Here is a 24044-nt window from a genome sequence, read left to right as displayed (position 1 = left end):
TCCACCAGAGCAGCTTCGTATTTATGACTATTTATTATTTTATTGGTATATTTATAGATATATAGTTCAAATATAAAAATTAGTGCTTTTGTTTTTTGTTTTAATTGCTGTGGTTTTGTTAGTTTTACTCGGTTTATTATTTTATTTCTTATTTATTAATATTTGTGATTTATTTGCCTTGCTGATTATTTATTAAAATGTCATTTGGAATCAAAATAAAAAATATCAAATTATTTTAACTTTTACTTTCCTAAACCCCACGTGTATTTGGGTTGTTTACTTTTATAGCAGTGCAGCTTAAAATGTTTAGGTGTCGTGAATAATATTATTATATCACTTTATATCAGTGATGGGATGCAGACAGAGAAATAATCGTCACTTCTTCTCCAGGGTCGACCTAAAAAAACGAAACAAAAAGATCCGAAGTGCAACTTTCTGCATTTTTGTTTTTATTGACTCGCACATTCCAGGGTTCCAAAATTTGTGGGTAAATCTGAGATAAATGAAGCTGGCGTGAAGCCTCCACGTGCTTCCTGTGAAATGAAGTCGGCTTTTCTCAAAAAATCTCCTGTTTCTGCTCCTTCTGCTGTTTGTTTTATATGAATATAAATATTGTTTAAATTCTAGTGAATATTTGACGTGAATCATTTCGGCGTGAACAGGACGGATTTAACCTCGTCCGTCAGCGCTCCGTGTGATGCTCTGACCTGCAGCGTTCAGTGAAATGTTCCCTGATGTCGCTGCGCTGGTCCTGATTCGATGAACCAGCTCCCCCTTACCCCCTTCAAAAAAAATAAAATGACAGGAGGGGGACGGGGACGGGCACTCGAGCTGCTGGTCTGGAAAGTGTTAAACTGAAAAAGGAAGGAGGGCGGAGGAGGGGGGGGGGGGTCGGAGACTCTGAGGGGGGATGGGGAGACGTTAAACGTGGAGGGGGGGTAACGCCGGGCTTAAGCACATGTGTGATTCATTACTTTCACTAGTGAAAATGAAAAGCGGGGTCTGGCGTGGGGCCTGGGGGGCAGCAGAGGGGGTGGGGCGCGGGGGCGAGAGAGAATTAGAATTAGGGAGAGAGAGCGAACGAGAGGGAATTCGGCTAGAAAGGAGAGAGAGAGAGCGAGTGAGAGAGAATAGGGGGTGAAGTAGCCGGAGAGGCGTTTAGGTGACACTCAGTGTGCAGACCAAGCTGCCAGAGACAACACTGATGCGGAAGATGGATTTGCATGAGGGAGTGCTGATGCTAGGGGATCGTGGACGACCTTCCGCTTCCTCGTCTCCCCGTTTTCCCCCTGAGCTGCTTATCGATGGCGCTCTATTTATCTTTCAGATCAGGAGCTGGGGGATGGGACTCTGGCTTTCTCCAGAAGAGGAACCCCACCGAAGGCGAACCTCTCCCCACGGTAAGCCCTATTTACATTCCACAGCTGGAGGGGGAGTCTGTAATCTCCTCTGCCCTCGTTTCCTTCCCCCTTCTCTCGCGCCGTCCGTCTCGGGCTCTTTCCTCCGGCCGCCGGGTCCTCCGCCGGGTCCCTGTTGGCGTCAGGGTGCCGATCGACCTCGCCGGGTTGTGTTTTCTTTTTGTTTTGGTGTCTCTGAGTGAAACGATCTATATGGATGTAAACCGGCGGAGATGTTCGGATTTATTAGAGATGTTCGGACGTCAGGTAAGCTCACGAAGCGTTACGGCTACATAAACATAAATAATAAACTGTGTAATGCTACACAAGCTTTAACCTGAGCTAGAGAATCAAATGTACCCATGTTGGGGGTGTTTTCGTACCCGCGGTGCGTCGGTGTGCGGGTCAGCACACTTCTCCCCGACTGAAAGTGTCAAATTAAAGAGGAACGTGTAGAATTCGGCTATATTAGAGTATTATAGCAGTAAGAGAACCATCATCTAATCATCTAATCAGGAAGATTAGATCCGTAGTCGGTGTAGCTCAGAAATACAGAACAGCGCCGCTCATCTGACATGATCTTGTTTTATTACCTTCTTCTCCCCCTAGAAAAACCCGGCGGGGTGAGAAACGCACCCACACCCGACACGATTCGTCCCCGTCGAGAATCGAGCGAGCTTTTACCTGGCTGTTGGCCCTCAGCTTTTTGTCCTAGAGGATTGGACGTGAAGCTTTCGCATATTAAATGTATATACAATCTGTAATGTATATAATATGACATTATGTCACAGTTAATTACATTTCACTCGTTATTTGATCGGCAATGTAATTGATCACGTGACTATTATTCATACTACAGTACGTCAGGATTACGCTGTTAACTATTTCGTATTGTTCTTTATCAGTTACAGTAACATTAACTCAGTGGTTTGAATAGCAAACATTCATGTTTTGTAATGAAACTGCAGTATTTCTCACCCCTTTTATCCTGTATGTCTGGCTTATTATTATTATTATTATTTTAATTCTATCGGTAGTTCTAAAATACGTAGACGTGCATGATTTGCCGGTCAGCACAAGTGCTTAAACCATGCCATTCTTCCCACCTCGGTTCCATGGCGAGCTCAGTGGCTCGTTGGCACCGCGCCCGCTCTTAGCGGAGATTTACGGGCGTGCGGCACCTGTCTGTTTTTTTCCTAATTACCCCGGAGATGCGCTCACACGCTCGGGGATGCCCCTGATGGAGCGGCGCATTCATAACAACACAGAAGGCTGTCTGTCCAAACAAGGGCGCGCTGAGATTTACGGCACTGCCAGAAGAACCGCACACACACACACACACACACACACGCTTTCCCTCGTGTGTATTCTTTTAATTAGAGCTGTGTGTTTAGTGCCGTCTCTAAAGATGAATCCACGTCCTGCTCCAGCATGGATGCACATCCTGTCTGTTTCCTACACCCCTTCCATCGATTACCAGCTCTAATATGTCCAATTCCCGATTGTGAACCTACTCCCGCTCTGACAACCCCAGATCTGATCAGTCTGCGGCCGCTTCTCATCACCTGACCATGCTGGGTTCCCACACAGAGCCGTATCGCGCGTGGAGAGACGTGCTAAGCTCTATGTGACCCGCCCTGCTCCCTACTACCTACCTGATCAGCTCCCTCAGTAGAGAGGATTCTAATAAGACCTGGAGCTCATAATCAGATTATTTAGACGCACTACTACTCTCCCTGACGCCCCAATTTACAGATGAACGACACTCGTATCATTACACCTTTATACAGATTAAACATCAATGAGAATTTATTGACATTTGAAAGGAACTCCGTTGGTTGCTCCGCGTTTATTCGTCCGCCATGTTTGTCGTCTTTGTGAGGGAAGTCGTGCCGCGCTGAATGCTGGGATTGCCCTCAGCGCTGAGGAGGCGTCGGACGCTCCCTCGTCGGTCGGTCAGATCATCACTCAGAATCAAGGCGCCTCAGTAGGAGCATTTTAAATGATCGAAGGATTTAGACACGCCCTCTTCTCAGGAGCGTAGGAGGACGTTTTGCTTTAACGGTCTTGTGTGATGCTCTGCTCTCTCGCAGCTCCCCGCTAAGTGGACTTCACATCCGATATGACCCGTCGGGACCTTTGGTGCCCGGGTTGGGTGCGGAGTCGCTTCCGCCGGCGGCCACCAGCATCGAGCAGCTGCTGGAGAGGCAGTGGAACGAAGGCCAGCAGTTCCTTCTGCAGCAGGGACCGCAGGGGGACGGTGAGCGCACACACACACACACACACACACACGTATGCACGCACACACACACTCGGGTTCTCGGGGTTGGTTTACGTTGATGTTTCTATTTTAACAGCACAATACCGCTTGATTAGGGCGCTTGTTCGTTACCAGATGTGAGTGCGGAGGGTGTTTTGTTTTATTCGTATTTTTTTTCGGAAGCAAACTTCCGTCTTCAGCTTCAGTCGTTAATTTGATTAGAGCGTTCGTGAGATTTTTAAAGACGCGATCATTTCCTCGACGCATCAGATAAACAACCTCGTGCCTTTTCATCTCCGCTGCTCGTTTGTCCTGTGTTGACTTTCCGGCTTGTGAGTGCGTCTTGTGTTTCGGAGGCATGAATGACGGCGCGCGTCTGTATTCCATAAAATATGTATAATTATTTATGTTAAACCGGTTGTCAGTCAAACAAACCACACACACACACACACACACCAGTTAGAGATGTGTAATTACATCTTTGCTCGGTTTGCTTCTCATTCAGGCCACCTTCCGCTACCAGATTAATGAATTAATGACATTTTGCCTCAGTAATTACAAGCCTGGTTGATCATCAGGATTTTGGAGGCACAGTGACTCTGTGGGTAGCGAGGAGGTCCTGGGTTCGATTCCCAGGGTTTCCTCACACAGTCCTAAGACAAATGCTCGTCCATGAATCATGGGTAATCTGTACCTGCCTGTCCGGTCGTGAGTGGATTAAAATGGATCAGAAGTCGGCAGCAGGATTATTTTTAAGCTTTATTAGATTTATTTACTTCGATTTTTAACACTCCGGCTCTGTAATGCAGCCACTGTTGGGCCCTTGAGCAAGGCCTTTAACCCTGTCTGCTCCAGGGGTGCCGTACAACGTCTGACCCTGCGCTCTGACCCCAGCTTTCGAACAAGCTGGTATAATTCATTATTCTATTCTATTCAGCGGTATACTTTACAGCTTTAGGTCGTACTGACGCCGTAGCGGCTGTTACTAATGTGCGAGAGGAAATGCTCAACATGGCCTCGACAGGAAGTGGCCGCGTGTGTAGGGGCTCTGCTAATCTAAAAGCTAGTTCTGTGGTTCCTCTAATGCGGTTTAACGTAAATCTAACTGCTCCTAAACCAGCAGGAAGGGGAAGTTTGGGTTTGTGCTGCAGTGGGGTTCAGCTCAGGTGGACCGGGGCTAGACGTTATTTAAGTAGCGTGTCTGTAAAACCGTGTGGAATATATTGGACAGATCGTTCATAAGTTAAACACAGTCGACCGTGTTTGATAGACGGAAGGTCAAATCTGGGAACTGGGAGATGAGAAGCATAGTGATTTACTATTGGGAATTGGAAATGACTAAATCGGGTGTGTGTGTGTGTGTGTGTGCGCAGTGTTAGCCCTGCTGAGATCCCTGTACCAGCTGCAGATGGAGAACCGGCGTCTGGAGGAGCAGATCCGGACCCTGACCATGAAGAAGGAGCGACTGCAGCTGCTCAGCGCCCAGCTCTCGGTGCCGTTCACACACGCCAACAACACGACCAGCTCGGCCTCCTCTCCGCTCTACAACAGCAACACACACACAGGTTAGACACGCACACATGTCTGAGTCGCTTACACACACACACACACACACACACACACACACTACAGAGCTCTATTTCCTTTTTAACCGCACCAGACCGCACGAACACACACGGGTCTCGGTGAACGTGTGCCGCCTGGTTGCAGAGAGGAGGTGAAATAGCGCACACGTCGCTAAGTTATAGGTTATAGCCTAAATATTTTGCCGTGCTGAGGATATTGGAATCGTAGGATTGTGCCCCTCCTCCCTGCCCCTCTGTTTTCGGATGATTTTGGGGTTGTGATGCATCAGTCAGACGTCTTTCCTTTCCTACGTGGATGCACAAATTGCGTGGAGCCCCGATTGCCACCCAAGCGCCCTTAGGGAGAAGCTTTGGCAGACTGGCATGGTCCACAGCAGAGTGTTCAAACTTGTGGGTTCGATGCTCAGCAGAGCTGCCGACCGGACCGGGCGTCCACTTACACACAGTCGACCGTGTTTAAGAGACGGAAGGTCGAACGTGGGTACTGGTCCGAGTGTCCCCACGAGCTGGGGGAGATAAGAAGTGCAGTGATTTACGTTCAGGAATTGGAAGTGACTAAATCAGGAGGTAAATCAGATGAGATGAGAGGCAAAAGTGCAGTTAAATGCTTTTAAAATAAATAAGACATATTCTTTGCAAAATCATAGTTATATATCCTAAAATCATAGATTTATATATCATAAAATCATAGATTTATATATCATAAAATTATAGATTTATGTAAGTCATACAATAATAGATTTATATATCATAACATCATAGAGTTATATATCATAAAATCATAGATTTATATATCATAAAATCATAGATTTATATATTATAAAATCATAGATTTATATATCATAAAATTATAGATTTATATAAGTCATACAATCATAGATGTATATATCATAACATCATAGATTTATATATCATAACATCATAGTTATATATCATAAAATCATAGATTTATGTCATAAAATCATAGATTTATATATCATAACATCATAGATTATATATCATAAAATCATAGATTATATATCATAAAATTATAGATTTATATAAGTCATACAATCATAGATTTATATATCATAACATCATGGATTTATATATCATAAAATCTTAGATTTATATATCATAAAATTATAGATTTATATAAGTCATACAATCATAGATTTATATATCATAACATCATGGATTTATATATAATAATCATAGATTTATATATCATACAATCATAGATTTATATATCATAACATCATGGATTTATATATAATAATCATAGATTTATAAATCATACAATCATAGATTTATATCATATAGTTGTAGATTTATATGTCATTAAATCATATATTTATATATCATAACATCATGGATTTATATATCATAAAATCTTAGATTTATATATCATAACATAGTTATATATCATAACATCATAGAGTTACATATCATAACATCAAGGATTAATATTAGGGCTGTCGAAGTTAACGCGATAATAACGCATTAACGCGACCTCAATTTAACGCGATTAAAAAAATGAGTGCCATTAACGCAAATTCTAGTTCATGTTGACACTTGACTGGTAGAACAAACGTTTTAATGTCGGACTTGCCACCGTTTTTCATTTGCGGTTTGTTAACATAATGTAACCGATCGTGGTAGTGATGCACTTATAAAGAAATAAATACACGCTATATTCACAAGTTGTCGGGAGCAGAACACTTTATTACACTTAATTAACTTCTTCTTCTGTACCGAATACCGGAAAGCTGAGTCGAGCACGTTAGTTCATGAACTATGGAAGCCCCAAAGGGTCAAAACACACTCACTTCGTGTAGAAACGTCCATCAAACCATTGTCACGATACAACCACAGACAAGTCTGATACAATAACTACGCCTTATCCCACCTAAAGCACCGCTGATCTACAATGTTTGCTGATGGAGAAATTCTAACCTACAATCTGACATTTACTGCCTAGTATGTGAGTGAATAAACTCCCTTACAGTTTTCTCTTGTCCCAGCAGTTTTTAACATAAGTACATTTAGCATAAAATGTGTTCACCATTTTAATTGTAACATTTCACTTAAAAATCCTTGTGTTCTATAACATTTACACAGATTTTTTTTAATGCGATTAATCGCGATTAACTATATGAAATTCTGAGATTAATCGCGATTAAAAATTTTAATCGTTTGACAGCCCTAATTAATATATAATAAAATCATAGATTTATATCATATAATTGTAGATTTATACATCATTAAATCATAGATTTATATATCATAAAATCATAGGTTTATATATTATAAAATCAGCTTTATGCATACACACTACATGGCCAAAAGTATGTGGACACCCTTTCCTAATGATTGACTGTAGTTGTTTCCTCCACATCTGTTAATCAGTGCCTCTATTCCAGACCTAATCTATGGACTGAATGGGCACAGGTTCCCACAGACACACTCCCATATAGAAGGGAGTCCTATAGAACTGCTTCCCAGAAGAGTGGGTGATATCATATGGGATGTCCGACAATCTCATGGTCATGTGACCCAATACTTTAGAGCTTTATATATTCAGGCTTTGTTAGGAAAAGCTCGTCCTCCTCTCTGCCGTCCAGCCACGTACAGTTCTCTATAATCTACACACACACACACACACACACACACACACACACACACACACACACACACAACCTGCACAATAATCAACGCCTGCACCGGCATGCGAACCGCACACACACACACACACACACACACTCCCACACTCCTCCTGCACTGCTGGTGCTTCTGTCCTCCCTCCCTGCTTCAGCTCCATTCATCTGCTCGTCACTCATGTCAAGTTGCCCGATCTTTCTCTCCCCCAGACATGCTGAACAGCAAGAGCATTCAGCTAGGCAGCAGTGTTTTAACAGACTCCTCTCAACATTTGGCCGCTCAGGTAACTCGCTCTCCTCCTGCTCTGCACATCAGAATCAGAATCAGAATCGGGTCTGCCAGGACCGACGGCCTCTTTAGCCGAGTCCGGTTCCCGTTACCTATAGAAACCTTTCATAAAATCTCACGTTCAATTGTTCTTTGGGTTTTTCTTTCATTTGGGGCTGGCAGTGGTGTAATGCTAATCGGTAACTGGTACAAAACCTCCAGATGAATCTGCTGCCTGTGTTGTGTTATGAACTCTTGCTTTCCAGTATTTAAAGGAATGTTTATTTGGGGGGGGAACTTGCCAAATCTTTCTTTCTTTTGCTTGACCGTAGCAGTGCCGTATTTTCTCCACTATAAGACACATCATGTACATACTGCTAGGTGTACATTTTTACCCTAAAGCTGCTATATGGGATTTGCTATTTTCATAACTGCTGTGGTATCAATTAATAGAAATGATAATAGAAGTAATAGAGCATAGAAGGAGCAATTTGTTGCTCCAATTTGGCCATCTCTGCCCCCTCAGACATAGCCAGTCACGTCTGTGTAGTTGCTCAATTGGCCGACAGCACAGCTGAGATTCAAACCCGTGTCTCAGAGGTTGTGGGTAGGCATAAGAGACCGCTGATCGCCTGCCTAATGTAAATATCCTAACAAATGAGTAAACTACCGTAAAAACCACAGGTAGGCGAGTTCTAATCTCAGCAGAGCCGCTGACCTGTGCAGGCGTCCTCTCAATATGCCTGATATGTCCAAGAATTGGAAAGGGGGGGTCACATAGAGCTTAGTGTGTCTCTCCATACGTGATACGGCTCTATTTGGGAACCTAATACTGTTGCACGAGGCGTGTGGTTGTGCAAGCAGCAGTGGGTTCACAATCAGGAATTGGATATGACCACATTGGGAGGTAAACAAACCAACCAACCATGAAAACCCCAAATTAATTGAAGGTACTACAGTAAATACCCGAATGCTGGGTACGTCTAGGTTCAATCATGAAGAAATAGATCAAGTACCAATCATGGTCACTGTAAATACCTCAGCAAATGCTCAGATTAACATCATTAATTAAATAATTTCTGAGAAAGTGTCTTATGGTTTGTAAAATACAATAATCCTCGGCGGCTGGACCGGCGTTATGACCGCGCAGGCGTTTCTCTGCTCCCCCGAGGTGTAAAGAAACGCCTCAAAGTTAATAACGCGCGTCCGGCCACCGAGCAGACGTTTGTAACGACGCGACGAGATTAAAACCTTCACGAACGTCCCTCTGTGTCTTTCTTCTTTCTTCTTCTGTTTTTCCACAGGATCTCCTGACTGGTGGCAATAGCAGCGCTAGCAGCACCTCCTCCCTCTCCACCCCCCCCTCGGTGGCTCAGAGCCCCCCCCAGCAGCAGGTGAACGGCCTGATGGGGGCGCTGCAGGGCGCCCACGGGGCCATGAGTGGCGTCGTGGGTGCTCTGAACGGCGTGATTCAGTCGTCCAGCCCCGCTCCTCTCCCCTCCTCCGTCACCTCCACGTCCCTGCCCGTCACCGCTGGCCTGAGCAGCAGGTCAGTCTGCACTCTCATCGTTTTTCGGGTGGCGTTTTGTTACCGCGGCGATAAAGAGATGCTTTGTGTGTGCATGAGAGCTGATGCATGAGCTTCAAATAGTGAGATGCTTTTAATTTGTATGTAAGGGTAATAAATTATATAGATTACTGATTGTACAGGGAGCTTTGCCAAATATTCAGTCGGTGCCCACTGCCTCTGAGATCCAGGGTTTGAATCAGCGACGCTATCAGCCGGTGGGACGTCTACACAGACCTGATTGGCCGATGTGCAGCCGAGCCAGTGTGAGGTGCACTCTCGGCGCAGGTCCCAAGCCCAGATAAATAAGGAGGGCCACATCAGGAAGGATCATCTGCCCTGCCGACCCCTAAATACACACAGGAGCACCTGAAGGAGAAGAGAGGGGGGGGTAAAAAAAGACATGGAACCCCCTCCCTTTCAGGACTCATGGTATACATATACTGTCGATTGGTGGGAAGAAAAATCTGCAGCGTCCTCATCTCTGGGGCGTCTCCTTTTTTATTCTACTGCCTGTTAAAGACTAAAGGCTTCTAACTAACCATTAATGTTTTGGCACTTCATACACCACGTTGCCAAAAGTATTCAGACGCCTGACGCCTGTGTTTCAAAAACAGACCTTATTAAAATAGAATGACCTCTATGCAGTCTTTTTTAGCTGATCAGGCTTCTCACAAGACTTTTGTGTATGTCTGTGGGGATCTGTGCCCATTCAATTAAAAGATGACAGCATTTAAATGGCTCAAAACTCTTGAGTTGATGTCCCGGTTCATTCCAAAGCTCTAGAGTGGGGCTGTTTTGTGCCAGCTCATGCACGACGCTTTGAAAGTGCTTGTAGTTCTGTAGACCTGCCTGCATGTTGACCTTTGCTCTGTTCTCCCCCCCCCCCCCCCCCCCCCCCCCCCTTTTGTTTATTTATTCTGGCTTTTGCTTGTTGAGTGCAGCAGCGTGACCACGGCGAAAACCAGGTGAGAAATGCGAGTGTGTGTGTGTGTGTGTGTGTGCATGCCTAAAGTCTACTTTCAATAAATTAAGCTCCGCTTGTAGTTCCAGTCTAAGCTTTATTTATTTGCTCCCGATAGCACGAGTGTGTTGAACCCAGGGTGTGTTTAGCTTTTGAGCAGCCCGCCACGCTTGCGTGGGATGATGGGATGTTCTGTGTGTGTTTGACGGACGTGTGTGTGTTTGTAGTGCGGTGAAGCTTTTCACCGAGCAGCAGCGGCAGCTTATCCTGCATCATCAGCAACTGCAGCAGCTCATCGGTTCTCAGCAGCCCACAACGGTAACATATACAACTCACACACACACACACACATGTACACACATTATATACCAACAGATCTTGCAAATAACGTCACTGATGGACGGTCCAATTAACTTTTTATTCAACTTCCAAAGTTCCACGGGTGTGTTCCAGTCACCCCAGTAGTTTTCTGTGAAGTGGACTACACAGGGAACTCGGACACTTTAACTGAGATTCCGAACCGTCAAGAGCGAAGTCGTTCAGTTTGAAGGGTGCTTTTGCAGCCCAGACGATTAAGAAATGATGCTGATTTGTTAATATTGGTGACAGAAATGACACAGATGATTTGGGGGAAACCAGACTATGAGGAAGAGCCAATTTCTCGAATAAATGCACCCCGTCTGGTCAAGATTTCTGAGCCGTAATAAGAAATCAGAAGTGTAGTAGTGGTCAGTGTGTAAGGCTGAGTAATCGGTGCGTCATTTACGCTGGCTGTAGCTTACTGAACTCTGTTTAACTCTCTGGTTTCCATGCGCAGGAGCAGCAGCATGCGTTGCTTTATCAGATGATGCACCAGCACCAGCAGCACGACCTGCAGCAGCTCTCTTCCTCCCAGCTGCCCATCAGCAACCTGCTTCCTGTCACTCAGGGTGCCATCACTGCTAACCCTTTCCTGGCTCTACACCCCGACAACGGCGGTCAGAAAGCAGCGGTCAGTCATGTTCCATCATCATGCTTTTGAGAATCCGTTTTTTTGTATGTGCACTATATGGCCACAAGTGTTCGGACACCTGATCATGAGCTTGCCGGACATTCTACATAAAAACTATGTAATCTCATCAGCTAGAGAAGGCTTCTAACAAGACTTTGAAGTATGTCTGTGGGAATTTGTGCCCATTCAGTCAAAAGATGACTGGGCACTGATTGATCAGTCGGTGTTCCGGTTCATCTGAGATCATGTCTTGTGCACAAAGCAAGCTCTGTAGTCATCATGGAACAGGAAAGGGCCTTCCCTAAATTGTATATAACTATCTTTATATGATTAATTTATTAAGCCTGTTAGCAGTTCTTGTGACTGAAGCACAGTAATTATTTAGTTTTGATGTGTGTTACGCTGAACCTGCTGCGATTGAATTCAATAAAATTTTATTCTTACAGACGTTTTTTCTTTGCTGTGTTGAACAAACATGAAGTTACAAAACCCAAATGTTCCTACACGTTTAATAAATAATGTAATACGACCATTTACATAGACAGGGTGTCCACGGATCCTTAAAAAACTCATAAATTTGTTTATCTTGATGTTAAAAAAGGCCTTGATTTGTCTAAAAATGCCCTAAAAGGTCCTAAAAATGCCATGAAATGCAATGCATGAAAATACAACATCAAAGTAAATACAATTATGCTTTTTATTTTCTTGCATTGCATTTCGCAATCTCCAAATTTCATAGCCATCCATGAGCGCAAGTTTCCAAGGTTCGAGTTCCAGTTGCGTTTGTTACTAGTGTGTAGTTCATGGAAACGTTGGTACTGTTGGTGTAAATTTAGCGAAATGTAGTTGAATAACCCAAATTTTGCACTGTGATTAAAGCCAGTTTGAGTTTATCACACACACAGACTGCAAGAAGCTCAAAGTGGTCACAAAATCTCGCTGGCAAACTCAGTCCAGGGTTAAATATGTAAAATCACAAGAATAACTCAAGTAGAACGACCTGATATGGACTTAAATCAGACTGTCGCAAATGCTTATCATTTTCTTCTCTCTCTGTGTGTGTGTGTGTGTGTGTGTGTGTGTGTGTGTGTGTGTGTGTGTGTGTGTGTGTGTGTGTAGAGGCTGGGAGACCATGCCGTGTCCATCTCAGGCCAGGAGAACACCTGAAGAAACCGGGCGTGGCTGCTGGAGCGGGAGAAGAGGAAAAACATTCTCTCTCAGGGCCAAACATCAGAGCAGCTAGCAAACTAACCCACACGTGCACACACACTCACACACACACACACACACACACCTCGGCTGAAGGATCGCTCAAACCCTGACATTGCACTGAAATGACTTCGCTTGCTGTACACGTTCGAGTCCCACAGGGCTACTTCGGAGGCCGAGGCGTGCACACACACACACACACACACACACACACTATTGAACACGATGCATTTGTGTGAATCACTGTGGGGGGTGGGGGCTGTGCGGGGGGTGACGAGCGAATTCGGCCGGAGACTGAAATGCGCCAGCCTCTTTTCTGATGCACACCGCTGTTACCTCTAGAAGCCCACACACGGCTTGGACACATTCTTAAAATAAATAAGAACTGATTTATATGTTTAATAACGAGGGCAAAACATTTTAAGTTTCTAATTGATGCTCTCGCCACCACAAAGGCCTTTGTTTATTTCCACGTAGGCCCAAAACTGGGACACACTGATCCTGCTGAACCCCTAAAACGAGCACCTACCTCTCTGAGCCAAGATGAAATCAATACTTAACAAGAATACCAGGACTCCTACCCAAGTGCCTGGCATCACCCTCCATTCCCTCGAGGACGAGGATACACACTGGAGACGCTGCCACTCTCGCTTCCTTTTTCTATTTCGAGACTCTTATCCAGAACTGAAATAAACATTTCAGTCTCTGAATAACGAGCGATGCCACCCGGGCGGCAGGCCTGTTACTGTGATGCTCAGGACGCCGGCTGATTTACACGGGCGTGCGCCGATACTCCATGAACAGACAATATCATCACGATATTGTATCATTTCAATATATTGTACAACCGAGTATTGGCACACGCCTACATTTCAGTTATCGTGCCGCGTCGATGATTTCCGAACCTTCCTATTGCTTATGTTTGTTTATTTATTTGCATTTCTTCTGTAACGGGCACAAGATAATGTTTCAGTGCCCGAGTCTCACTTTTTTATACTACTGTACAAAATGTCTCATTTCATTTGAATCTTGTGAGGATTTTTTGATTAAAACATCTCATGTTGGAGCATAAAACCATTTCAGTGTAAATATGAACTTATTTTGGTTGTTTTTTGGGTTTCAGAGGTTGAAATTTAGCTTTGATGGTTTTTTTTTTTTTTTTTTGGGGGGGGGGGGGGGGGTTATTGATTTTATGAACTATGTGTTTCTGTGTGAAGGATTTATTACACCCATCTGATGTGTTCAGGTGGAATGAATTAAGCATAGGAACATTGATGCAAGGTAATTTATTTTTTTCTATGTACAGGTCTGTGTTTCTTTCCTCTTTTTTTAAGTTTTGCAGTTGATTGATGTCGTTTTATACTTATATTTCTATTTCTACGTGTCTGTATAGAAATTAGGCAGCCCTGCCTACGAAAACAAAGTTTGTATTTAAGAATAATACAGAAGAATAAATAAACACACACACACACACACACACACGTCCTGCTTCGTAATGATCCGAGATGCTGAACACTGAGATTGTAGCGCTGAAGATTTTCCAATGATTTAATAATAATAATAAAAACATTTCATGTAAAATTATGCTCTGCTGTCCGTAATCTAATTTCATTCTTAAATACAAAAAAAATGTTTGCATCAAAGTGCATACGAGTGATCACAAGGTTGTGAGATCAAATCCAGTGACTGTTTTACGCGTGCGCTTTTGACCATTCAGCCGTTAAAAAAACGCACCTCAGAGCTGAAATTCCCAGTGGACTGGTACAGGTATTATAGGAATGGTTTTACAATAATACCAAGTACGATTCCTTGAGATTACTAGATTAGATCAGCTTGTGTGTGAACGGAATAAAATCATTCATTCACTTAAGTGTTTATTTTAAAAGCTTTTCCAGCCTGATGAGGGGCATGAAATGCTCTGTTAACAGAACACCGATCACAATAAGGTTTATTTAACGTTCTCTATTGGAGAGAAACTAAGATAATAATGTTAATAATTAATTACCTCCAGTTTCTGATTACTAACTAATCCCTAATAAGATCTAGCAAGGTAAGTGTCTGCAAAGCGTAATGATTGGAAAAAATAAGAGAGAAATCGTTTGCAGCAACTTGTACAAAGAACAGGGCATCAAGTAGATAAAATAATGATCTAAAACTTGCCAACGCTGAATGATAAAATAGGAATTGGATGCATAAATAAGTGCACCCAGATGTGCAAAGTTTGGTGCACCAAACCAAAACAAAGTCCTGTACACATGTGCATCACGTCCGAACCCGCTGTACCGGGTCACTGCATTTTAATAGAATAATTTATCATGGTTTGGGTAATAGTGCATATAATGTCAGCTGTAAACACTGGGGACCCAGTTCTCTCTGTGTGTCTGTGGTGTTCTCCAAATACTTTGATTTCTTTTACCATTATAAAACATGTAGAAGGTGGATTGGCACTCTGTTCAGGGCGCACAAAGCTCTGTTCTGCGCCTTAGCTTGGTGTTTAGGTAGGATCATGATTTATTTTGGATTTGGAAGCAGTTCCTGTCTCTCGATCCCTCTTCGTTTTTGGTGCTGAATTGTTCCGTGGACGAGACCAGTGCAAAGACAAACAAAAACCCAAACTGGGAGCTGAACAACCTTCAACTCTCTGGTTCTCCGTTCAGATTTCCTTCCTGTCTGATGTTGCGTCCGTCCCTACTCGTCTGTTAGCATGCTGACTCGCCCCTTCCTTCCACATTCCTCAGCTTTAAGGGCTTCCTCTTCCAAATAATGCTCTGCAGACCCTCCACGCTAACCTGATTTGTACAATCTATCGGATTTAAAGACTCACAGTCGAGTGTGTTCAATCACCCGGAGTGGCCTGAGGTGCTTTTAGTCAACGTCTGTGCACATTTCCTACTTGATCAGCTTCTTTGTGGACGAGCAGGCTGGGTCACCTTTGTCTTGCTTCTCTTTCCTCTGGTTTTTCTGCGTTCTTGATGACTTCCAGCTGCCCGTCCCCATGCAGGACACCCTTCTGTTACATCTGCTTCTGCTTTGGTAATTAATAGCTCACTTTCCACTCCGAGCATGAGTCCGAGACCCCCATCCCCCCCTCTCAAGTTATCAGACCTGTCAGTCATGGTCTGGCTGTTTAAACAGTCCATCGCCACCCTCCTCAAGTCCTCTTTCTCTTCATTAGCTTATTTGGCTTCCCTCTCCCTCTCTCTCTCACCTATTATTTTCTCTTTCTTTAGGTCTCTCACCCCTCTCAGCCCTCATTCATTCCCATCTCACTCTTCACTCCCAGCCCCCTTGTTTTCAGCTGTATTAACGGCCCTCAGTCAGGCCTCCAAAGCCTCCCACATCTACCCACTTAGGACCAAATCTGCCCACCCTAATGCCTGAACCAAAGTCATTTACCCCATGTTTGTAGCATACACACGTTTGTCATAAGATTATTAATAATGTTTAGAGTCACAGGGTGTCATACATGCAATATATACCACATAACATACAAAGTAGTGTTATAGATCAATCCTTATTTATAAACAATATATGGCACAAAGTGAGGACACCCTCATCTCCTTATTTATTGATTTCAGGTGTTTCAGTCACAAGAGGAGTAAATTCATTCATATGAAAGATTTTTAAGCCAGCCATACAGAATGGGCACAAATTGTCTTGTCAAGAGCCTCCCTTAAAGAGTAGAGGCTGTTATAGCAGGAGGTAGGGGGTTGTAAAGTGCTGTGAAGGCGTAAAAAACAAGCTTACGGTCAGCTGTCCACATACTTTTGGGCATGTTGTGTATAAAGGTAAGTGACGTACAATTGAACAGCTCTTCTAACTGTTCTGCACCCGAACGTTCATGCAGAAGGTGGATTTGCAGATGTTGGAGATGTTGGATGGATGGTTTTTAATCCTGATCAGAAATAATAAAATAAGTTAATAATGTAATGTTTTCGTACTGCAGACTCACACATTTCTGATGCTCTTGTGGTTTCTGGTGCTGAGCATCAATGTTTGATTTAACCAATAATCAGATTAAAGTGATTTTCAGTAAATCAGAACATTTACAGTCAAATCAGGTTCATCTCATAAATCACAAGAGGTTTAATTTTTATTAATGATAATTAATGCTTTCAGATTCTGTCCAAAGTATATGTTGGATATGTAAACCATAAAAAAACAACTGTGAAAAGCTTTTTATTTACTTTTTTAAAATGATTTTTATTAGCATTAAATATATTACAATTAAATAAATAAATAAAATTATACATTATAAAGAAAATAAAATAAAATTTTTAGACATGTTTTTCTACGTAAAAATCAAGTAATTTATTTCATTTAATTTGTAAATCGTTAAAATGAAACCCAAAGCATAAAAAATATTATTATTATTATTAGTAGTAGTAGTAGTAGTAGTAGTAGTAGCCTTAAAGTATTTTCTTTCCTTATTTGAGTCTTGTTATAATAACACACACTCACACACACTCTTGCTTTCACAATACACACTCACGTAACCTCGTTCTTCCTCCAGCACAACACACACATTTCAGGGCATTCCCCCTCCACACACACACACACACTCGGTTCTTGGCGCTGCTTTTCCCTGCTTTGAGGAAAATCAGAACTCAGTTACAACCAAACACACCGGAACTTCATTTCTCATCTAAATTCATAATTACACACGAACATCATCAGTGAAAATAAAATAAAAATAATAATAGAAATAATTTACACTTGCGTCAAAAACCTGATTCCTAATTTGCATGTGGAAAAGTTCTTATTGTATTAAAACTTTAGTGAATTATTATTAGCTGTAGATGTAAAATAATAATAATAATTATCATTATTTTTTATTACTATTATTCTTATTATTACTATTATTATTAAGCTTCTACCACTACTACTACTTCTATTATTGTTATTATTACTATATTCTGCTACTACTACTACTATTAGTAGTAATTATTTTCTCTTATTATTTTGACTTCTGTATTTATTTTCTTCTGTATTTATTTAGTCTTTATTGTCGCTCCAACAAATGGAAGCATTAGAATGTAAATTCCTTTGTTGCTGGTTCCCTCAGGGTGTGTGTCTCTGTACATTTAGTATATGTTTATGTTTACATTAAAATGTCGTGCCCCCTAAATTCATCACAGATGCAGAATCTGCACTGTTGTGTCTCACAGGACTTACATGTACGTTTCTATAAACATAAACAATACAAATAAAATTATTAAAGCTTCAGAAAAAATACCAAAGCAACATGAGTCCTAATGACCTAGGTTCGATCCTTGCCTGTGTTACTGTCTGTGAGGACTTACACAGTTCTGTGTGTGTGTGTGTGTGTGTTCCCCTTTGAATACATGATTGCCTTCCACCTCTAATAAAATACAGAAGGTGGATTGGTTATGTGTGAGTGTGTGGTGCCTTGTGACCCACTGAGAATGCAGTTTGTAAAGAAGAATTATTATTATTAGTAGTAGTAGTATTAGTATTATATGCCATATTTTTAAACAGTCTATATGATTATTGAAATAATGTGTGCAGAATAGCAGCCGGCCACTAAACAATATAAAGTCTATTGTTTCTTTTCTTTTAAATCTAAGTAATATTTTCATGTCTTCTACTCAGAAATGTGTCTGAACTCTTCCGGAGATCTCCCTGCACGACAGAGATGAATTATAATTCTAGGAGACATGAAAAATGTGACAGGATTTATGGAGTTGAATTATTGAGGCCTAATAATCAGGTGAAAATAGAAAGACTTGATTGCTTCAGTCTATGAGCTGCTGATAATGATTACAATTCTCTAGATTTAATGATTTAATGATTCAGTTCTGTGAGATTAAAAGGGAAGTAAAATTATATATTTCTTTAGTCAGAAAGCAGCAGACACACAGAGCAGAGCCTTCATTACTGAAACGTTTAACAGAATCAGCATCAGCTATTATAACACAGTGTGTGTGTGTGTGTGTGTGTGTGTGTGTGTGTGTGTGTGTGTGTGTGTGTGTGTAGGGTTTGTACAGTTTCAGATTAGCATGAATAAAGTGAATGTTAGTGGACAATTTCACTTCATCACCCAGCAGAAAAGCACCAAGACTGGTGTCTACAAATTATTATTATAATTTTATAATATTAGAATTATTACTATTATTATTATTATTATTATTATTATTATTATTATTTTTATTATTATTATTGTTGTTGTTAAGCTGTAAGTCAACAACAGCTTTGCACTAAATAACATTTTTATTATATTCATATTACACAAGTTTTTAATATTAAATAAATATGTTAAATAATTTACTGATTGTGTAAATATAAAGTGAATCTAAAACAAATATAAAAAAGCAAAAGTGTGTGTGTGTGGTGGGAGTGTGTGTGTGTGTGTGTGGTGTATAGTGGATGTGTGTAAAAGTGCTTTTCATTGTGAACACTGTAAATATGCATGTAGTGAGCGGGCAGAGGGCCGCCCAGGGCCACAGCAAATCTCCCGAGACTTCATTAATTATTCAGTCTTTTAAAATCCAGTTACTAACACACACACACACACACACACACACACACACTTACCTATACACACACACCTATACACACATGAGCTCAAAACCATTACACTGCACAACACCAAAGTCAGAGCTCAAACCTGATATGCAATATATTATTATTAGTAGTGGTAGTGGTGGTAGTGGTGGTGCTGGCGATATAAAAGTGCTATACTTATCTGTATAGTGTAAATACATCAAATTAATTTAAATGTATATGGTGCAATACAATAAATTACAAAATATTAACACATTTAATATATAGTTAACATTAAAAAATACATTTAAATCTCTAGATAAAGTTACAGAAACATTGCATACATTGCCTCAGAGACACAAATAAAATATAAATATTTCTTTAACCAACAAAAAAAAACTTCAATCTATAGATTAAAAAAAAATCAATTAATACAAATTATTACACAAATATTTAAAATATTAATGAAAGAGTTCTGGGTGTGAGTAGCTCTAGAGGTTGTGAGCTTGTGGCTGTAATAAAATGAGGGAACGTTTGTTGTGTGAGGATTTGGAATAAAAACATGTTGGACAGCTGAAAGTAAATCTGCCTGGGTGGTTAAAATAAACGCTAGAGGGGCGGCGGCGGGACGATATTTGGGCTGGTTCAGATACTGAAAAATCAGAGATTAAATCTGTAATCTACTAAAGTTTCTGGGCTGCTGTGGTAAAGGCAGAAGCAGGGTGGGGGGTGTTTGATGGACAGCTGGAATAAAAATCATTACTGTCTTTGTTACAGGGCTTTTATACATAATAAACTACCTTTATTTATTTATAAAAATCTGACTTTTTAAACCTGCTCTCTCCTGCCTTTTGTCAACAGGTTTATTAATCCATAAAACAAAATCCTCCCACCCATCCCAAGAGCACAGCAGCTCTGGAGGGCATGTGCTGAGCTGTGTGTAGTGTACAGTACAGTATATTGAGCCGTGTGTAGTGTGTAGTGTGTACAGTACAGTATATTGAGCCATGTGTAGTGTGTACAGTACAGTATATTGAGCTGTGTGTCGTGTGTAGTGTGTACAGTATATTGAGCCATGTGTAGTGTGTACAGTACAGTATATTGAGCCATGTGTAGTGTGTACAGTACAGTATATTGAGCTGTGTGTAGTGTGTAGTGTGTACAGTGTGTAGTGTGTACAGTACAGTATATTGAGCCGTGTGTAGTGTGTACAGTACAGTATATTGAGCTGAGCTGTGTGTAGTGTGTACAGTACAGTATATTGAGCTGTGTATAGTGTGTACAGTACAGTATATTGAGCCGTGTGTAGTGTGTAGTGTGTACAGTACAGTATATTGAGCCGTGTGTAGTGTGTAGTGTGTACAGTACAGTATATTGAGCTGAGCCGTGTAGTGTGTACAGTACAGTATATTGAGCTGTGTGTAGTGTGTACAGTACAGTATATTGAGCTGTGTATAGTGTGTACAGTACAGTATATTGAGCCGTGTGTAGTGTGTATAGTGTGCTGAGCCGTGTGCTGTGTGCTTTATTATATTTTTTATAAACTGTAGGATTTGTGTTGTGTAGGATGAGCTGTACGAGGAGCTTAACAAATCATCAGAGCTTCAGTGTATCGTTCATAAAAGCCTGGACTCAAAACAGCTGGACTGCTGGAAACAGAACAGACTCGGGGGATGGGGGGGGGGGGGGGGGGGGGGGTGTTCACATATTTATGTGCATACAGAATTTCCACAGAAAGGGAGAACATGTTAAACGGTTGGTAGGTTGGCTTTATGGGTTAGTTGAATAAGTTCGTTGCATGTTTAGTTTAAATCACTTGTGTTAAGTTGGATGGAATGTTGCTTAGTTTGGAAGGTAGTTGTTTAAATAACTCGTTTGTTTATTGGTTAGTTATTGGGTAGTAAGCTGTTTGGTACAATGGTTGCATGTTTGATGTACGTTGGTTTTCAGTGCATTGATTGGTTGCTTTGTTGTACATTTGGTGCACAAGCGAGTTAGTTGACATTTTGCTTGGTCAGTTGGCATGGTCATTGGTTGGTTAGCAAGGTTATATGCTGGTTGGATGGTTGAATGCCATCTTTAAAAAATAAGGATTATTTAGTATTATGCATCATATTTTCACTTTATTAAGGTTGGGAAGTTTATAAATCGTATTGTCTAGTATTAGAATCTATTCTTCTGCATACACGACATGACCAAAAGTATTTGGACACTTGAACGTGAGCTTGTTGGATGCCCAATTTCTAAAACAAAGGCTGTTTCGAACAGAGCGACCTCTGTGTGATCTTATCAGCTAGAACAACGGTCACTCTTATGAGAAGGCTTTTCCCAAGACTTTGAAGTATGTCTAAGGGAATTTGTACCCTATTCAGTCAAAAGATGAGAGCGTTTGTATGGCTGGGTGCTGATGTTGATGTTCCAGTTCATTCCAGAGATGTTGAGTGGGGCTGAGGTCAGGGCTCTGTGCTGGACATGTCTTTATAGAGCTACACAGTCATACTGGAACAGGAAAGGACCTTCCCTAAACTGTTTCTGCAAAGTTGGAAGCATGTAATTTCCTTTATATGACTGATTTATGACGCCTGTTAGTAACTGTTGTGTCTGAAACACATGAATTCAATAATTCTAAGCGGCTCCCCTGTACTCCGGTCCATACAGTGGATCTGTACTTATATCTCTGACGGCATCTTTCTGTCTCTAGTCGGTTTCTAAGGCGCTTTTGTGGTTTTCAGATGTGCAGGAAAAGGAGTCGCGCTCCTCCCAGGTTCAGGCCGAGGGGCCGCACTAACACGAGCGGCTACACAACACCACAATTAGCAGCAGTCGCTAGGCTTTGTCTGGGCTGAGCTGTTTGACAGGGCACATAATGGAGAGAGAAAGACCGGGAGAGAGAGACTTGCTTTTTCACAGAAACAATGAAGCCGGGGCTGAAACGCTCGCTCTGTGAAAAGCTGCTGCTGGAGGTGATTGCGTAACTTAAAAGCAGAAAGATTTTTTTTTACTGAAGTTCATTAATTAAGATAAAAAGAAGATAGCAGGGCAGAGGGGCACAAAAGTACCAGTGCTGCTGGTTTAAAGAGACTGTAATGAAAGTGATGGCACAGTGCTTAATTAAAGCAAACTGCACCTCTAAAGAGGGTCCATAAAGGCTGCTTTGCACCTCAAAATGTTTCTTTAAAATTTTAAAGAGTTCTTTTTTAACTTATCTACAATTTAACTGGAAGGACTGGGCTAAACGCTAGCTAGATACTGGGTTTAATACAATAGCTGATGAAGCATTGGATGGTTGGGATGAAAACTAGCTAGTCTGTGTGATTGCTGTAAAAGCTGTTTTGGTAAAAAAAAAAAGAAATTGGACGGGTAATAATTGTGTTAAATTACTGCTCAGACCATTAGCGTAAAGCAGACTGGAGAAAAAGCTGCTACACACCGCCTAATTAAAGTCATTTACAACCATGGAATAATTGACTTGGGCTCCTCAGTGGGTTCTTCATGTGGTTCTTTTTAAAAAAAACTCTCCATTTACTTTAAAAAATATTAAATAAATATATATATATATATATAAAAGACTTAGTTTGCATTTTGGATGTTGCATTTCTTTATTGCAAGGCATTCTCTACACCTCTGATAAAGAACAGCCTACAGACTGATATTTTGGTGGTTCTGGGAGCACAAATTTCCTCTCAGCGTAAGATGACCATTTGGATTTTCTATGTTTCTTTGCATTGGACGCAGATAAACTAGCATTATTTTAATGGACGCAATGAGTTTAAATAAAAACACACCAACAAACAAGATGCAGAAATGTTGAAATTGCAGAACCCTCCACGAAATACGCTTCACAGAAGGTGTGTGTAAACTTTTGCAATCCAAAACTCGATCACTAATAGAAATTTCCACTTGTTACTTCAAGTTGGAGCTTCCAGTGGCTTAGATAATAGTTGCTTTGTTCTATAATGTACACGGCTGCCCCGGTGCATTCAGCAGCTGAGTGTGCACATTGTTAAAAACCATTTTAACACACACACACACACACACACACAGTTTAATGCACCCAGGAAGACTAAACAACAAAAGCCAAGCTGCAATTTTCTCCCATAAGACACTGCAGTAGCTGCCGCGTTTCCTCTCCGGCTGACACAGTAAACGTTCCCCGCCGACAGTCCAATTCATCCGGACCGATCCTAACTCCTCTGATTTAAACAAGAAAGTCCTTTATAGTCGCCGGCGTTTGATAGTTTGGTGCTTGTGCTTGAAACAGAGCTCGTGTGAGGTGGGGTGAGCTCGAGATCTATATCCTGAAGCTCTCCTGCCACTTTCTGTGCTCTCATTGTTCTGCTCAGGACTTATCAGGATCTGGAGGTACAGTGTGTCACTTGCGCGCGGGCATATATCAACTTCAATCTCTTTTTAATGAGAAATTCTGCCCTCTCTAATACGTGCAAATTAACCTCCCCCTCCATGGCCTCGTCCCTCGTCCCTCCCTCCCTCTTTCCCCCCGGGGGCAGAACTCCAGGATGGACAGGGCTTTAGATTATCCATTAAGGGCTGGTTGAGAGAGAGACAGACAGAGAGAGACAGACAGAAAGAGAGAGATCATATTCAGGCTTGTACAATGGCCCGACGAGGCCGGTATCACCTGCTCCACCTGCCTTTATA

General features: G+C 41.7%; 2 protein-coding genes across 5 annotated transcripts in view; one reads left to right on the top strand and one right to left on the bottom strand.

Moving 5' to 3' along the window:
* Positions 1-14022, top strand: part of mllt10 (MLLT10 histone lysine methyltransferase DOT1L cofactor) — a 45705-nt gene extending 31683 nt beyond the window's left edge. For 3 of the 4 annotated variants that reach the window (XM_062985332.1, XM_062985331.1, XM_062985334.1), the window contains 9 exons: positions 1328-1400; positions 3491-3657; positions 5031-5222; positions 8093-8166; positions 9455-9699; positions 10662-10685; positions 10909-10999; positions 11499-11672; positions 12792-14022. In XM_062985332.1, the coding sequence (XP_062841402.1) occupies positions 1328-1400; positions 3491-3657; positions 5031-5222; positions 8093-8166; positions 9455-9699; positions 10662-10685; positions 10909-10999; positions 11499-11672; positions 12792-12839 (1088 nt within the window). In that variant the 3' untranslated portion in view covers positions 12840-14022. The remainder of the gene's footprint in view (positions 1-1327; positions 1401-3490; positions 3658-5030; positions 5223-8092; positions 8167-9454; positions 9700-10661; positions 10686-10908; positions 11000-11498; positions 11673-12791) is intronic. The other variant, XM_062985333.1, reaches the window with a different exon arrangement.
* Positions 1-24044, bottom strand: part of armc3 (armadillo repeat containing 3) — a 378416-nt gene that overhangs the window by 98361 nt on the left and 256011 nt on the right. The gene's annotated exons all lie outside the window — the stretch shown is intronic.

Source organism: Trichomycterus rosablanca, chromosome 23, assembly GCF_030014385.1.
Source record: "Trichomycterus rosablanca isolate fTriRos1 chromosome 23, fTriRos1.hap1, whole genome shotgun sequence".
NCBI classification, from domain to species: Eukaryota; Metazoa; Chordata; class Actinopteri; order Siluriformes; family Trichomycteridae; genus Trichomycterus; species Trichomycterus rosablanca.
The sequence above is the reverse complement of the archived record's forward strand: the minus strand, read 5'-3'. Positions and strand labels throughout refer to the sequence as shown.